General features: G+C 38.9%; 2 protein-coding genes across 2 annotated transcripts in view; both read right to left on the reverse strand.

Annotated features, from left to right (window-relative positions):
* Positions 1-1,482, reverse strand: part of LOC133520406 (putative carbonic anhydrase 3) — a 77,313-nt gene extending 75,831 nt beyond the window's left edge. Inside the window, exon 1 of the mRNA XM_061854798.1 lies at positions 1,265-1,482. Within this exon, the coding sequence (XP_061710782.1) occupies positions 1,265-1,310 (46 nt within the window). The 5' untranslated portion in view covers positions 1,311-1,482. The remainder of the gene's footprint in view (positions 1-1,264) is intronic.
* Positions 1,483-10,339: 8,857 nt separating this feature from the next.
* Positions 10,340-17,510, reverse strand: part of LOC133520305 (uncharacterized) — a 30,173-nt gene continuing 23,002 nt past the window's right edge. The window contains exon 17 of the mRNA XM_061854674.1: positions 10,340-17,371. Coding sequence (XP_061710658.1) covers positions 17,129-17,371 — 243 coding nt within the window. The 3' untranslated portion in view covers positions 10,340-17,128. The remainder of the gene's footprint in view (positions 17,372-17,510) is intronic.

The following is a 17,510-nucleotide window of genomic DNA, read 5'->3' on the forward strand; positions in this document are numbered from 1 at the left end:
AACTTCGTATTTTAACCAATAGTTAAAGTTATATAACTTTGAACTCAATCAAGTAATCTTAAAAATATATAAGTATCGAGACCAATATTTGGATAAGTACCAACATCCATATCGTATCTAATATCGTCAGGTGACAAACAAAACTCACTAATTACTAAAAATAATTATGCAAAAATCAACCTTATCATAGTAGTAATATGGTTCATTTAGGGCTATGAACTTGTAGTGGTAATTAGTGAGTTTTGCTTGTCACCTGACGATATATTTGCAATAACTATATAGGTTATACTGAATAACTGTTACTATGGGACTAACCGAAATCGCGAAAAAAAATTGTCTCCCAAAGACAATGTCAAGGTCAGACAGCCAAAATGTACGAAACAGTCAATTTTTTATCGCGATTTCGGGGTTGGTCCCATGGCGAAAGTTGCTCAGTAGGACCTATATATTCACTCCGTAAATTATTGCAGGTGACTCAATAAACAGCCTGTATAGTTATAAGTATAAGTAAAAAAAAAAAAAATATTTCAGATTCAAAGGAATCTCGCCCAAGGCTGTGAATTTCACGCTCTGCAACTCCGGCCCAACGCTCTACCAACTGAGCTACTCATAGCGAAGCATATCCGGCTACTACAAAATACAAGGAATATTTGTCTTTACCTATAGTTAACACTTACAGACAGCATCAAAAACACCACCACCTATTCCCTGATAGCTTAACAAAACGAGATATGTTTCTACTCGTAGAATATACAACAATTAAACAGTTGCAAAGGCTGCCAGAGCTCAACGAGGGTGCGGAGTGTTGGGATCGGCAACGCGCATGTAACTCCTCTGGAGTTGCAGGCGTACATAGGCTATAGAGACTGCTTACCTTACGGGGCCGTATGCTTGTTTATAAAAAAAACTTTTAAACGCTAACCATCGAGATATACTTATCTTGGTCTGACTCTACCGCTAGGCCACCAGCTTCTAAGTAAACCATGGCTATATCTTAGAAATTAAATGTTGAGTTACTTAGATTAGGTACCCATATTACATGTGCCTTTTGGCATCAAGTCCGCCATTTATAAATTTTTCTTTGTTTGTGTAATAAAGTTTAAATAAATAAATACATGTCAATACAGAACACTTTCTGCTTTATATTACCTAGCTGGAAGTGCTAATATGATAGAATTAACCCAGTAAGTACAACTTTTCTCCACCAATAATTAATTTAAACACAGTTTATTATTGAATTCGATCGATTCTGAAAAATACGTACCTTGCAAAAGAGCGAGCACGAAAAACGTTGAAATTATAATTTGCATAACTGTCACAAGATTTTTTTTATCACACAAAAATGTCTGCTTATTTAATTCAAACTTCACTTGTTTTGAACTTTTAAGTCATAATTCAATTATTTTGTTGCAAGCGCGGCATTGGATGCGTGCCGTTCAGCGACCGAGCGGTGTCTTGTCGGGCGAGCGTCAACAGTCTGCGCGCTGGTTTCCCTCGCATAATACCTTCCCCTAGTGCGGTGTTGTTACATTCGCTTGTTCAAACGCAAGAGCCGAACGCTCGAGGGAACCAGTTCAACACGACTCGACGACTGAACTGCGAATAATTAATCTGCGATGAATGGTAGTGATACAGAATTTCTGCGCCAAATTTTTTGCACAGAAGTTCAGAGAACGTTAGTTCGACAGTCAAAATACCCGTTTGTCGCACAAATGTTCATCGCAGATCTAGGAGCATGACAGGCGGCCGGAACGAAGACGGGGACCGAGACTGGGTCGGGAAGGAGACGGAGACGGGGACAGGATGAGGACAGGCCTTCTAACAGAGCAAGCGATCACCGAAGGCATACCAGTTATAAATTATAATAATAGTCATAAATAATACCTCGATTACCTTAATTAAGAGTCCTTATTCCTACAGACGAGCGTATTTTGTAAAATGCTTCCTTTTTCATTCAAGATTACGACGTAACTATTAGTATTTATTCAAAAACTGATAACGTACTTAAATAATCGTTTCCTAAACTAGGGGCTCCAATAGTTCAAATTTTCATTTTCTCTTTTAAACCTCTTTTTTAATGAGGTTTTTTGGGAGTCTTTTCCAAATTTTGCAGTGAGATGTGGCGTTTCGGTTCTCAATTTTGCTATAAACAAGAATCATTTGGTACATGAATGACTACAATTTGATTCAACATATCTCGTACGAGGGGCTGGAATGATTAACAATCGAAGATTCATTTGAAAAAACTGATAAAATACCTTCCGAGTTTTCTTCATTTTTTTGGCGAAAACAGGGTTTTATTATATTTTATTTCCGCAAATTGTACGCATATTTTGCTTTAAAAAATAATATTATAGCAAACTGTAACTTTATGTTAACCTATAAAAAAAAAAATCGTAACTATGGGACCTACATTGCCGTAAATTTATATTTTTTTAAAACACGTATAAATCACGCAGCAGCGACGCCCCGCTCTCAGTCCGCGCGGAGCGCGCTTAGAGGATGGACCTGTGCTCGATTGTCAGGCATTCGTTGCGATCGTAATCAGCTACGGAGTTCCGAGAAGTGCTATATACTGCGATTAGAAAATCTTAATAAAAGTTCATTTTTTACAGTATGCCTAACAGACTCGCTTATTGATGGATTTTCAGTGTTACTTTTTTTTAATACTAAGTCGGTGGCAAACAAGCATACGGCCCGCATATGTACGCCTGCAACTCCAGAGGAGTTACATGCGCGTTGCCGACCCTAACCCCCTCCCACCCCTCGTTGAGCTCTGGCAACCTTACTCACCGGCAGGAACACAACACTATGAGTAAGGTCTAGTGTTATTTGGCTGCGATTTTCTGAAAAACGCATTTTCACTTGAAATTACGTTAGGGTTTGCATTATTATTTTTGACCCGGATGAAGTCCAAGTTCTCATGATGGAGTCAGGAGTTGGTCACCAGAACTCCTAATCTACTAATTATAATCCCATCGTGTTTGGGCTCAAAAGATTTGCCCTGACGAACACCATCGATCTAGATGAGGTCCAGGGTCTCATGATGGAGTCAGGAGTTGGTCACTAGAACTCCTAATCTACTCATTATAATTCCATCGTGTTTGGGCTCAACAGAGTTGCCCTGATGAGCACCTTCAATCTAGATGAGGTCCAGGGTCTCATGATGGAGTCAGGAGCTGGTCACCAGAACTCCTAATATACTCATCATAACTCCATCGTGTTTGGGCTCAATAGATTTGCCCTGATGAACACCATCGATCTAGATGAGGCCCAGGGTCTCATGATGGAGTCAGGAGTTGGTCACCAGAACTCCTAAACTACTCATCATAACCTCATCGTGTTCGGGCTCAATAGATTTGCCCTGACGAGCATCATCAATCTAGATAAAGTCCAGGGTCTCATGATGGAGTCAGGAGTTGGTCACTAGAACTCCTAATCTACTCATTATAATTCCAACGTGTTTGGGCTCAAAAGATTTGCCCTGATGAGCACCATCGATCTAGATGAGGTCCAGGGTCTCATGATGGAGTCAGGAGTTGGTCACCAGAACTCCTACTCTACTCATCATAACTCCATTGTGTTTGGGCTCAATAGAGTTGCCCTGACGAGCACCTTCAATCTAGATGAGGTCCAGGGTCTCATGATGGAGTCAGGAGCTGGTCCCCAGAACTCCTAATCTACTCATCATAACTCCATCGTGTTTGGGTTCAATAGTTGCCCTGACGAGCACCATCAATCTAGATGAGGTCCAGGGTCTCATGATGGAGTCAGGAGCTGGTTACCAGAACTCCTAATCTACTCATCATAACTCCATCGTGTTTGGGCTCAATAGATTTGCCCTGATGAACACCATCGATCTAGATGAGGCCCAGGGTCTCATGATGGAGTCAGGAGTTGGTCACCAGAACTCCTAATCTACTCATCATAACCTCATCGTGTTCGGGCTCAATAGATTTGCCCTGACGAGCATCATCAATCTAGATAAAGTCCAGGGTCTCATGATGGAGTCAGGAGTTGGTCACTAGAACTCCTAATCTACTCATTATAATTCCAACGTGTTTGGGCTCAAAAGATTTGCCCTGATGAGCACCATCGATCTAGATGAGGTCCAGGGTCTTATGATGGAGTCAGGAGTTGGTCACCAGAACTCCTAATCTACTCATCATAACTCCATCGTGTTTGGGCTCAATAGATTTGCCCTGATGAACACCATCGATCTAGATGAGGTCCAGGGTCTCATGATGGAGTCAGGAGTTGGTCACCAGAACTCCTAAACTACTAATCATAACCTCATCGTGTTTGGGCTCAATAGATTTGCCCTGACGAGCATCATCAATCTAGATAAAGTCCAGGGTCTCATGATGGAGTCAGGAGTTGGTCACTAGAACTCCTAATCTACTCATTATACTTCCAACGTGTTTGGGCTCAAAAGATTTGCCCTGACGAGCACCATCGATCTAGATGAGGTCCAGGGTCTCATGATGGAGTCAGGAGTTGGTCACCAGAACTCCTAATCTACTCATCATAACTCCATCGTGTATGGGCTCAATAGAGTTGCCCTGACGAGCACCATCAATCTAGATCAGGTCCAGGGTCTCATGATGGACTCAGGAGTTGATCACCAGAACTCCTAGTCTATTCATCATAACTCCATCGTGTTTGGGCTCAAAAGATTTGTCCTGACGAGTACCATCGATCTAGATTAAGTCGAGGGTCTCATGATGGACTCAGTAGTTGGTCACCAGAACTCCTAATCTATTCATCATAATGGTAATTTGATGGTGCTTGTCGGAGTAAATCTATTGAGCCCAAACACGATGGAGTTATGATAAATAGATTACGAGTTCTGGTGACCAACTCCTGACTCCATCATGAGACCCTGGACTTTATCTAGATCGATGGTACTCGACAGGGCAAATCTTTTGAGCCCAAACACGATGGAATTATAATGAGTAGATTAGGAGTTCTAGTGACCAACTCCTGACTCCATCATGAGACCCTGAACATCATCTAGATTGATGGTGCTCGTGAGGGCAAATCTATTGAGCCCAAACACGATGGAGTTATGATGAGTAGATTAGGAATTATGGTGACCAACTCCTGACTCCATCATGAGACCCTGGACTTCATCTAGATCGATGGTACTCGTCAGGGCAAATCTATTGAGCTCGAAAACGATGGAATTATAATGAGTAGATTAGGAGTTCTAGTGACCTACTCCTGACTCCATCATGAGACCCTGGACTTCATCTAGATTGATGGTGCTCATCAGGGTAAATCTATTGAGCCCAAACTCGATGGAGTTATGACGAGTAGATTAGGAGTTCTGGGGAGTTCTGGTGACCCTCCGTCATGAGACCCTGGACCTCATCTAGATCGATGGTGTTCGTCAGGGCAAATCTTTTGAGCCCAAGCACGATGGAATTATAATGAGTAGATTAGGAGTTCTGGTGACCAACTCCTGACTCCATCATAAGAACCTGCATGGACTTCATTCGGGTCAAAAATAATAATACAAACCCTAACGTGATTTCAAATAACACTGAAACTCTATAGCACTAATGTGCGCAAACGATTGGCATCTTGACTACGCAGCATGGGTGCGTAGCCACCATGCCAATCGATACGACAACGAAACACTATCTGTCTCTCTCTCGTACTAATATGCACAAACGATTGGCATCTTGGCTGGGCAGCATGGGTGCGTAGCCAACATGCCAAACGTTTACGATACGACAAGGAAACACTATCTGTCTCTCTATCGCACTAATATGCGCAATCGATTGGCTTCTTGGCTAGGTATCATGGGTGCGTAGCCAACATGCCAATCGTTTACGATACGACAACGAAACACTACTCTCTCTCTATCGCACTAATATACGCAAACGATTGGTATTTTGGCTAGGCACTAAGCAAGTGTGTGGCCAACATGCCAATCGTTTACGATACGACAACGAAACACTATCTGTCTCTCTATCGCACTAATATACTTTATTTATACCTGCAGTCATTTAGTAACTTCTTCATTTTCCATTGGTGTGAAAGAGACAGAATAAAGAGCAAGGGTTATAGTACACTCTGTAGTCTGTACACTTAGTAGTAGTGTACATAAAAAAAAAAACTACTGTGCATATACAATAAAATAAAGAGTGCCCATATGATATCATATGACACTAAAATTAATGTTGCTTGAAATTATATTGAAAACTATCAAGATTATTCTAGTCTGCATTGAAACGCGCGTCGCGTTGCCGGCGCTCGCGTACCGAGCGCCAACGCCATCTATCGAGCGTTATTTCGTGAAATCGGAGAACGCTCCAAGGATTAAGGGCTCTTATTAATTACGTAGTCTTTTACACTGGATGGCTTGAGACGAACGACCTTCCAGCAAGCAATGGAAATAGGCCTGTAACACCGTGTAAAGGGCGACACCTGTTTTAAAACGCGCTTTTCCACAAAGTGGAACTTACTATTAACTGTGAATTTTTGATGCTTTCTATTTGGCATGCTGTTTGCATTTGAGCGTTTGGATATGCAAAGTTGCGGCTATTAATTATAAGGTAATTATAGTAAACACCCCTTTACTATGATGGGCGTGGCAACAGTAATGGGATGGTATAGATGTAGGACAAATCCTATAAATAAAGTATTTATAGGCGGTCAAACAACTTTGTCAGTAAAAAAGGCGCGAAATTCAAATTGGCTATGGGACGAACCCCTTCACACATTTTTTAAATTTACCGTGTTTTCTACTGATGGCAATGGCTTGACAGAATATATATCATACATTTTTAAACACAGGCAACATTTTACTATAAATAAACAAGAGCCATAGAGCTGCGTTAGTTCGATTTTTCATTCATTTTTGTTTCCTTTTAAATCTTTTAATAACATAGTTTGAATTGTTAATAATATTGAAACCAATTACACTATCTTTGATTAAAAACATCGAAAACATAAAGGACAAAAATATTTTTTTGCGCCACATATTGTGCGTTAACGATGAACCGGTAACATTTTTTTCACGTCAGCAGCTCGAACAAGGGTAATTTGTTGCTTAAAAACAGTGAACAAAATAACATTCAAGTTACCTTTATATTCGAATGTCATTTCAACGTGCGGGGCCTAATACAAGTTCGAAATATTTGAATTCTATTGCCTTAGTCCCTTTCACGTCATTAGCAAAAAAAAGCGGCCAAGTGCGAGTCGGACTCGCCCATGAAGGGTTCCGTACCATTTATGACGTATTAAAAAAACTACTTACTAGATCTAGTTCAAACCAATTTTCGTTGGAAGTTTGCATGGTAATATCATATATTTTTTTAGATTTTTCATTCCGTTATTTTAGAAGTTACAGGGGGGGGGGGGGGGGACACACTTTTTTTCACTTTGGAAGTGTCTCTCGCGCAAACTATTCAGTTTAGAAAAAAATGATATTAGAAACCTAAATATCATTTTTGAAGACCTATCCTTAGATACCCCACACGTATGGGTTTGATGAAAAAAATTTTTTTTTTAATTTTTATGACGTATTAAACAAAAACTACTTACTAGATCTCGTTCGAACCAATTTTCGGTGGAAGTTTGCATGGCAATGTATATCATATATTTTTTTTAGACTTTTCATTCTGTTATTTTAGAAGTTATGGGTGGGGGGGGGGGGGGACACACTTTTTACCACTTTGGAAGTGTCTCTCGCGCAAACTATTCAGTTTATAAAAAAATGATATTAGAAACCTCAATATCATTTTTAAAGACCTATCCATAGATACCCCACACGTATGGGTTTGATGAAAAAAGATTTTTTGAGTTTCAGTTCTAAGTATGGGGAACCCCCAAAATTTATTGTTTTTTTTCTATTTTTGTGTAAACATCATAATGCGGTTCATAGAATACATCTACTTACCAAGTTTGAACAGTATAGCTTTTATAGTTTCGGAAAAAAGTGGCTGTGACAGAATCGGACAGACAGACGGACATGACGAATCTATAAGGGTTCCGTTTTTTGCCATTTGGCTACGGAACCCTAAAAAGAGACAAAAAGTGCATACGTAATTCAACGGTATATTGACGGTTTATATCCGCAATACAAATATTTACCGTATTTTACAAAGACAAAGTTTTTTTTTGAAAAAAAAATTGTCCATTGATCTGGCAGTTGATGTTTGTTAATTCATTATTTTATTGAAATTTCTTTAGTTTTGTTTTATTGCGGTAATTTAAGTTAATTGTTAGAATACCTTCAGAAAACATGAGTGAAATCAGAGACATGTCAGTCGCTTCGCTTAGTGAAATAGTGATGAAGACGGATTACATTTTTTCAGGTTGTATTTTTTGATGGCTGACTGACGTAAAATTTTTTGTGTACTACACGAGATTAAAGTTATTTACATCTCGTGTGCTTTTGAGTCCCTTACTAAAATTCTAAATTAGAGATTATTATAGAATCTTTCGCTTGCACGGCACGGGACTCAAAACAAGCACTCGAAGAAATATCTAAACTTTGCTCTCTTGTTGTACAAATAAGTATACACAGGTGTCGGTGAAATATCAAAAACACTCCAAAGATTCTCTTTATAATTGGTGCTGTTAACCTAATTAATTGTTAGAACTTTGATCTAACATTACATGAGGGTAATAGCATGCCTACTATTCTATACTGGCACTTGTTAAAACGTAAAAGTCAATAAATTAACGTCAAAATTACGTCTTCATTAGTGTATTCCCACTCGTCCCCACCGGGCGCAGATGGGAATAGGCGCTACATACAAATCATTCCCATCTGTGCTCGCCTCTTGTATGGCGGTGGTCACGTGGGGCGGGCACGGATGGGAATACACCGTCTTCGTTGAATTTGTTCGTACAAATACTGCAGGCGTTATCAGTGTTAAAGTGCGTGCAAGGGCAAGGAGTGCGTAGCCCCACCTAGCTTGACCTATCTCCTAACCTGATCGATCGATGTCATCGATGTATAAGCACCAATCCTGTGTCTGATGATCTTTTTTTATGATATAGGAGACAAACGAATACGCCTAAGCGATTAACTACCAATATTTTAACTCTGACGATTAGTAAGTAGATATTGGTTATCTTAATAGAAGTAAAAAAATTATTAAATTACATTATAATTATTTTAATCGCAGCGGACATAAGAGTTTTACAAAACAAATCGTTTCAATCCTTTTAAAGTACGCCTGATAAGCCTTGCAGCCTTAAATAGAGTGACAACGAGCACGTGTTTCCATTCACATTTACTACCTAGTTTTTTCTACTTCCTGTGTTTTTTGTTTCCGAAAAAGTAATATTCCTTCAAGGTAATTTTTGTTTTTCGTACTAAGAATGCACTTACTATTTTTTTTCGTAGTCCCTAAACCAAAACTGCGTAGTGCATACTGCATACACTTACTTTACTCTTTGCTGCATACAACAGTTATTAAAATGTCGTCACTATTTTTACCCCGCCTTTGTGTAACGTTAATTATCTGAACAGTAAATCTTATTAAACTAATAAATAAAAATTATTCAATAAGAACTTTATAAGAAAAATCTAAATGTTTAGTTTCTAATAGGAGGTAGCCATGGGAATTATGTGCGCAAACAACGCCGGGTTGTTATAATTGTCTCGATGAGTATTAGTTGCCTGTGGAAAAAAGTACAGTCAGCCATAAAGGCTACAATGAATTTATTGCTAAAAACTAATACCTGTTGTGTTAATGTAACGTTCACATCGGTAACAAATGTAAAGGTAATAAGTTGGTAGGCAACTAGTATTCTAATGACTGGATTTAACAAATAAGTAAGTACACAACTTTATACGCACAAGACATTATACAGGTACCTAACTCTGTACGCAAATATTGGGCGGACAAATTTATTAGTCATGTAGATACAGTCACGTCTGAAAATATCGATACGAAACATGTGCCAAAAATATGTATACACTGCCTTAATATATGGGCAATACAGTCGTGTATACATATTTTTGGCACTTTTTTAGTATCGATATTTTCAGACGTGACCGTACTTGGGTTTTGACGTGTATAAACATAGTACGATTTATCGACCACATACGCGCTAATAGAATTTAAACTTTAGCATTCCGATTTAGGGTTAAAATTAGATTGCAGTTTGGGGAAATGCGACTTGTCCTCAAATGAATCACCAAAGCTGGATTAATTAGAATATATTTGGAGTTTTTGAGAAAACCTTGTAATTGGTGCGGCCTTGGAAAAGGGTTAAAACCTAGTACCATTGTTGTACCATTAGAGCATTCGAAGCCGCTACTACGCTGTAATGAATTTCCATGGCAGAAGGAGAATGAAAATAAAACCAAGTGTTATTGGACTTCACACATTTATTGTATTTTTGTCTAATAAAAATACTATATCATATAACTATTATAAAGAGGATATCTACAGCAATTGACAGTCTTGCTGGTTGTACACACACTCGTCAGAGCACAACGTAATAACCTCCCTATTATGCTTTTAGTGCACTTTTTGAGGATCTTCTAACATTAAACTAATTTTTAAACCTTATTTTACAGCCCTATCATATCTAAGTTTTGAAGAAAAAACTACGAATTTTGCGATTGGATATAAATGTATTGGCACTATGGAAAAAGAAAGTATATAAATAAAAATGTAGTGGGAAGAATATAGAAATTAATTTTATCGGATTTTAAATCCATTTAGGAAAGCTTAGCGTAAGTTTTAAGTACGCGACATTCAGGCACAATAATATTATAATTTTCATTGTTTCACGCTAGGTACTAATGCCATTAGGAGCGTACCATTTCATCTTCACAAATATTCTCCAAACGATAACAACTGATAACAAAGGTTTTAATTCGTATAATAGTTCATATATTCGTAATCGAAGGATACTATTACAGCAAAGTGTCTCATGTGTAAAGATAAGTAATGCTAGTTGAACATTAAATTACATAAAACAATCTACTCGACACGACATGCCAGAACGATGCTACATCGGGAAATAAAGAATTTTTGGAATACATTCTCGCCAACAAAGACCGTACATTTAAAAAATGTTTCATTCCTAGTGTAAGGACGCTTCGCATAGGCCACTCATGAGATGCGAAATATGACGTCGAATGACGTCACGTCAAAATTGCTCTCTTTTTGCAGAGCAATCTCTTTAAAACAGACGTTAAGTTGTATTGTTATATTCCCTTGAATAGAGATGTTGAGCTGGTTTCAACAGAATATCTTCGCAGAAAGAAAAGCTCGCAGCAATGAGTGTGAAGTTATTCAAGGTCATATTATCGCCGCTCAACGGAATGGCCTGGACGAAACATGCCACAATACATATCCAAAACAAGTGTTTCCACTGGATAGTTTAATATATATGTTACAGTAGACACTTTTATCAAATAGGTATCAATCTGGTGTACTAGCCATCAAGTCCTGAATACAATTATTTCGAACACATTTACAGAGATAGGTACGTATACTGTGATGTAAGCAAAATCGTACATGATTGTAGAACTGTACAGAATTATCGTAATACACGAAGATAGACCAGTGACAACATTGCCATGAACATCGGAGTAAACATTATGTAGTTTGCTTCAGACATAGAATTCCTATGCGTTTCCTAATGCCGTAACACACTTGGTCTATTTGCCCAATTGTTCATGTTGTATCTTTTGCTTTAATATCGCAAACGAAAGGGACAAAGCCATATTTGCATATGTACTATTGTCAAGCCGTTAGAGTGCGTGTTTAGATATTTTTGAGCACCTCAGCCGCTCCGATATATCTGATGGCGACTGTACAACAACCAAGTGTATTGCGAACATATTTTAAGACCAGAAAACGCATGATCTTACGTTAGTTTCAAGCTCGGTGACCCGTGGAAAATGATTTCAAATCGACTACTTAGTCTAAGATACAATTATGTACACATGTAAAATATAATAATTAACAAAACTATAATATTAGTTAAACTCATTTGCAACATACACATTTAAAAATGAACCAAAATAAACGCGAATTCTCCGTGCATAGCAGACTTATATAAGAATTCACATTTTATGTTTAAGTTCATAGCCACGATGTTGTTTTAATTTTCATGCTTACAAAATTACACATAATGCACCATCATAAAAATAATTTTCGCCTGCAGATTGCAAGATATACCAACATTTTAAATATTTCAGACATTCTGAAGAGGTAGAAACCAAAGCTTTATCTCTAACAATTTCTAACACAAGTCTATTGACATTAACCCGAACGCGTCGGTACAAATGTACTCTCGTATTTGATAAATGTCTTACAACACTAAAAACGTGAAACATCCTAAGTTAAGGTTCTACACACAGCATACATAGTATGTACAATCAGAAATATTTACACAAACAATTAACACGGCAAAGATTGGTTGAACACTCATGAGCAATGAATACTTTATTTTACAAGTGTATGCCCGCTACGGCGAGGCAATCATATGATCGCAAATGTAACAAGTTTTGCAGAAACTGGTAACTCTTATTGTCCATATTACACAGAGATCCTTGCTCTTGATAACTTGTCTGAGGTCTTAGATTTATTGATTGATACAGGCTATGGGACTTAACGTTTAAACAAAACCTATTTTAATTTAATTATTTATGCTGAAACCCTCCATCGGGCATAGTACCACTACCACACTTTAAAGATGTCTTTACTTATAAGTATGCAGTAAACCTATAATTCAATTCTACCTTTTGCCAGTGTTATCTGATAACCGTTGAGATGAACTATGAGCAGCCCATATATGAGCTATATTTCTGAAAATTGCATTTTTCTATTGTCCAGTACCGCTATTATAATATTATAATAACATTTTTGATAATTGGTCAAAATGCGAGTACTTCTCAGATCTTTATATTAAAATTGAACTTCTGGTGAAACTAACCACCTAATGCCACAGATAGCCTTAATAGATGTGCAAAGCCATTTTAAAGACATGAGCTGTGAATATAACTTTATTGGAGGTGGTAAACACGGCGCCGTACCATTTATATTGCTAGTGATGCGGTCTGATTGTCGAGCATTTGACAGCCAACAAAACAAACCATACCACAAAGGTGTTGCATACACTGGCAACACAATCTGCCGTGGTTAGTAAAGCAAAATAATGAACGATGTAATGCGGGCTGTATACACACGTATTGCTCCGCTTGCCAAGCCAAATTGCAGTGTCCAAAATATACGGAGAATCAGCGCTACCTAGAGATGTTTAATCAAAACTCTTCTGCGACTTTGCACATCTATTAAACCAGCTATCTGCGATAATGTAGTGTACTATGCTATATGTATTTGTGCGTTTGTTACACGAGCGAGTGAGTGGGGTGGACAGTTGATATGTGCGAGTAAAGTGCGGCCGCCGACCACGAACCATTTCGGACATATTTTATCGTCTCACTTGCACAGATATTGTTGTCGCACCTACATATAAAAGCGACTGTGATATAATTGTGAACGAGCAATTGAGAGATCTGAGCGAAAATTATTCCTTTAAATTCGCTAAAAAGGATTGCCAATGTAAGATAGCAATTCTAACCCAACTACTGGCAATACTCTATTCTGATTATGACAGATAGAATTTCTATTTTAGATATACTGGCAATCCTATCTAAGTTTATAAATTTAGAGTATTAACCTTTTGAACGCTTTACATCATAAACAAAAACGTCACTGACGCGCCAAGATCACGGGCGCAAGCAAGCTGTAAACCTTACTTGAAAGTGTGAAGTTTTCATTGACAGCGTTCGCAATAACACTTATAGTTGTCCTAGGCGCTGCGGGCACGACTAGTATCGACGCCTATAGGTGTTTTTGGCGTCCAAAAGATTATATTACCAGGTTCCCAGGTGTTTCCCCACCATAGTACGAAATTGTCCGCGCACGATGACCGCTCCTAAGTGACATGATGCAAGAACTGTGTGAAGCCCTGTGAGCATCTCTTTACGTAACATACTGAAAATAGCTTGCTGCAACTATGTTACTGTCGCTTAACTATACATCATGTCACAAAATATTTATTTCCATGGTTGCATCACTATATTATCATAAATATATTTTATTTGTACACGTGTGATTCTTTAAGACTATTTACAGATAAACACATAATTCCGACCTTCACCTATTTACTGTCTAAATCTAACTAAATTAAAGTCAGGGCTGTAAAACCTAGCGCAACTGAATGTTACGAGAACTAAATGAAACCGAAAGTCAAGGCGTCGGTTAGGCAATAAACAAATTTATATGTCTACGTTATTAGGCGGGTCCGCCTCGCGAGGGAAATGCCGCGCGGAATAGCTCGGTATGTGCAGACGTGCCTCGGGCGAAGCAAGCGCACTAGCGACCGCAGTGCCTCGAGCGAGGCACGTCACCACCGACCGAGCGGTTTCGCGCGGCACTTTCCTCGCGAGGCGGCTCGTTCTGTGTGTACCCACCAATTTATTTTTCTGATATTTCATTGCTTGTTCGCTCACCCTAATGATACTATTCCTTATCATATTGAAGACAGTTCAATGGTGGTCCACCGTGGTTGTTTACTTTTCGTCATTTTATAATAAAATAAGAATAAAGCGCAACATCGCAATAAAAAATATGCACGAAAATACGATACACGTGGGAGACATTTGATTTTGTTGTTTACATGCCTTCTGTCTGCAGTATACAAGCATTATAAAAATAATTACAACACTTACGTTTCACGATAAAGAAATCTATCTAGACATTTGGTATTTGAATACTGCCCTGAAATGTTGTCTGCATATAATTTGCTGCAGTGAACAACTTATAGTAATAATGCACATATATAGAGGAATGCCTCATTAGGCGGGTCCACACAGCGCGTATGCTCGCTCCGTGTGGACCTGCCTATTCATCAATGCCCTGGAGGTAAAATATAGCATCGCATTTAATATTTCCTTTATTATCAATTTACTAATTGTGCATTTAAACATTCTTCTGCTTGAACTACTCCATCGAGTGTTCATACTACTGGGGGCCTAGCCAAGATGCCAATCGTTTGCGTCACAGCAAACGAAACGCTAATGTCTCTCTGTCGCACTTATATGGAATAGTGATAGACATTACCGTTTCGTTCGCTACTGCGTAACCGATTGGCATCTTGGCCCCCGATCTTATCAGAACAATGAATCGATGCATAACATAAAAATATGCAAGCTTTAAAAGTAAGGACATAAGTTATAAATAAATTAGGTTTTTTTTTTTTTCATTATTGCAAATATGTTTGAAATTTCTGAACATTACAGAATTTGATATAAATATAAAGCATACATATCTACAGAAGATTTTAAGTGTGAGTCATACACCGATTTAGGTTCTAATTTGTCTCTTCTGTTCCCAAAAGTGAAAAGGATTGATGTAACAAATACTTAATAAGATATAAGCAAAAACCACTTTTTTTTAATACTACGTCGGTGACTAACAAGCATACGGCCCGCCTGATAGTAAGCAGTCTCTGCAGCCTGTAAAAGCCTGCAACTCCAGAGAAGTTACATGCGTTAGATTGGGGTGGTTTAGCCAAAATATGTCTAAACCAGGAGTTAGGTTCCCATAACTTTTGGGAATGAAAGAGAAAATTATTATTCCGTGTACGACCTGAGAATGAAATCTTAACTACTTATAACATAAAAATAAAAGGTAAGTCGTTTGATGATAGTTTTGGAAATGTCTGATAAAGTGGAGAAATAAATAAAAACCTTGGATACATTATTTAAACAGACTGTTACAGTCGCCATCAGATATATCAGAGCGGCCGAGGTGTTCAAAAATATCTGAACAGACTCGAACGGCATGCCAATAGAAGTGTGTTCAGATATTTATGAGCACCTTGGCCGCATAGCGACTGTACAAATTTGTAGAGGTCCTGCTCTGAGATACATTTCTGATACCTTAATTACGCAAGTAAGTTTTTATTGATATTTGTTCAGTAGTAAATAGGCCAGTCTGTGAAATACTTACCAAACTTAACATTTTTTGCATCAGCATTAACATTGTTTTATTTTTACTTTAGGCCATAGTGCTGATGTATGAAAAGCAATAATGCTAATCATAACAAAAATAACATCATTATAATTATGTAAGATTTATATACGAATATGTAAGATACATTAAAAGTATCATGTTTAGTGAATCAACAAACTCCTTACCAAGCTTATTGCATAACAAAATACAAGCTCATATTAATAATAATTAAGTCTCAATTTCATATGTTAGTGTTTTATTATACAATCAGCTTCGAGATTTCAACAACCCTTGCCACAATGTAGTTAAAAAAATATAGGATTTTGTACGTTGTTCATAATTTATTATTGACATACAATGAAATAAATTTATTGGCCAGGAAATGTTTATTTTATTAATCGAGTTTTGTTTAGACAAAATTATGTATAAGCTTGAGTTTTGTGGTCTTTAGAGCGTCCAACTATTAAGGTAGGGTTATGGAAATTTACATATTTGTTGAGCTTTTTTAGCATTTATAGATAGTGAAGAAAAAATAAGAAACCCCTCGCTCAGCAAAAAATCTGGCCCAGTATTGAATTTTAACTTAAAATATTAACTATTCGACTCGGGAGCATAAACGTTCATGTATATACAAGGTTCCTATTAACGTTATGTTTTCGAGTTAGGATGGCATATAGGATGTCAGTACTGATGAACATTTGCGCAATCAAAAATAAAGGAGAGCCGTGATATCCTCACGGATATAAGGATGGGATCAAGATTTCGTCGAACGGACGACTATAGATATCCTTTGAGGTTCAATTTACATTCGGAACGCGGGGTCGTTTCATGAAACCGGTTACTCGGAAACGATACGGCCCGGCGAAACACGAACCGAATTACATCGAAAGAGAATATTTTAAGCTTTCGAAAGTCGATCACGATCCCCGCGGAGCGGTATATGGGCCGCACCGGGACGACACGAAGTACAAGCGGTCGGGCGGTCCGCTCGTCGCGGCAACCGGCACAAGTCACAGTTGGGGATACCCGGGTTCAGGTTTCGTTCCGGCGCCGCAGCGAGGTGTCGAGAGCGTCCGGGCCACGGTTACCTGCAGGATATGTCGCGAGCGGCGCCGCGGGGCTCACAGCTTGCGCGGGCGCGTGAGGCGGCGCTTCTTGCGGTCGGGCGTGTGCGCGTCGGCCGAGGCGCGGCGCCGCGCGGCCGGGGAGGTCTCGTCGCCCGAGGAGTCGGCGCGCGCGGCGGGCGCCCGCCGGCCGCCCGGCGCCGCGGGCTTGGCGGGCGCCTCGGCCGCGCCGGGCTCCGTGCCCGCGCCGCTGCCGCCCGCCGCCTCCGGCTCCGGCTCCGTGCTGCTGCCGGCCGCCCACTGGGACAAATTAAACTTACTTTACATTTCATTTCAAAATAGTACATTACGATACAAGTGCGAAAAATAGGAAATTCGAAATAAGTGGCGATAAATTAAAACGCGACCGAAGGGAGTGTTTTATTTAAATGGACACGAG

Source organism: Cydia pomonella, chromosome 8 (assembly GCF_033807575.1).
Source record: "Cydia pomonella isolate Wapato2018A chromosome 8, ilCydPomo1, whole genome shotgun sequence".
Taxonomy (NCBI): domain Eukaryota; kingdom Metazoa; phylum Arthropoda; class Insecta; order Lepidoptera; family Tortricidae; genus Cydia; species Cydia pomonella.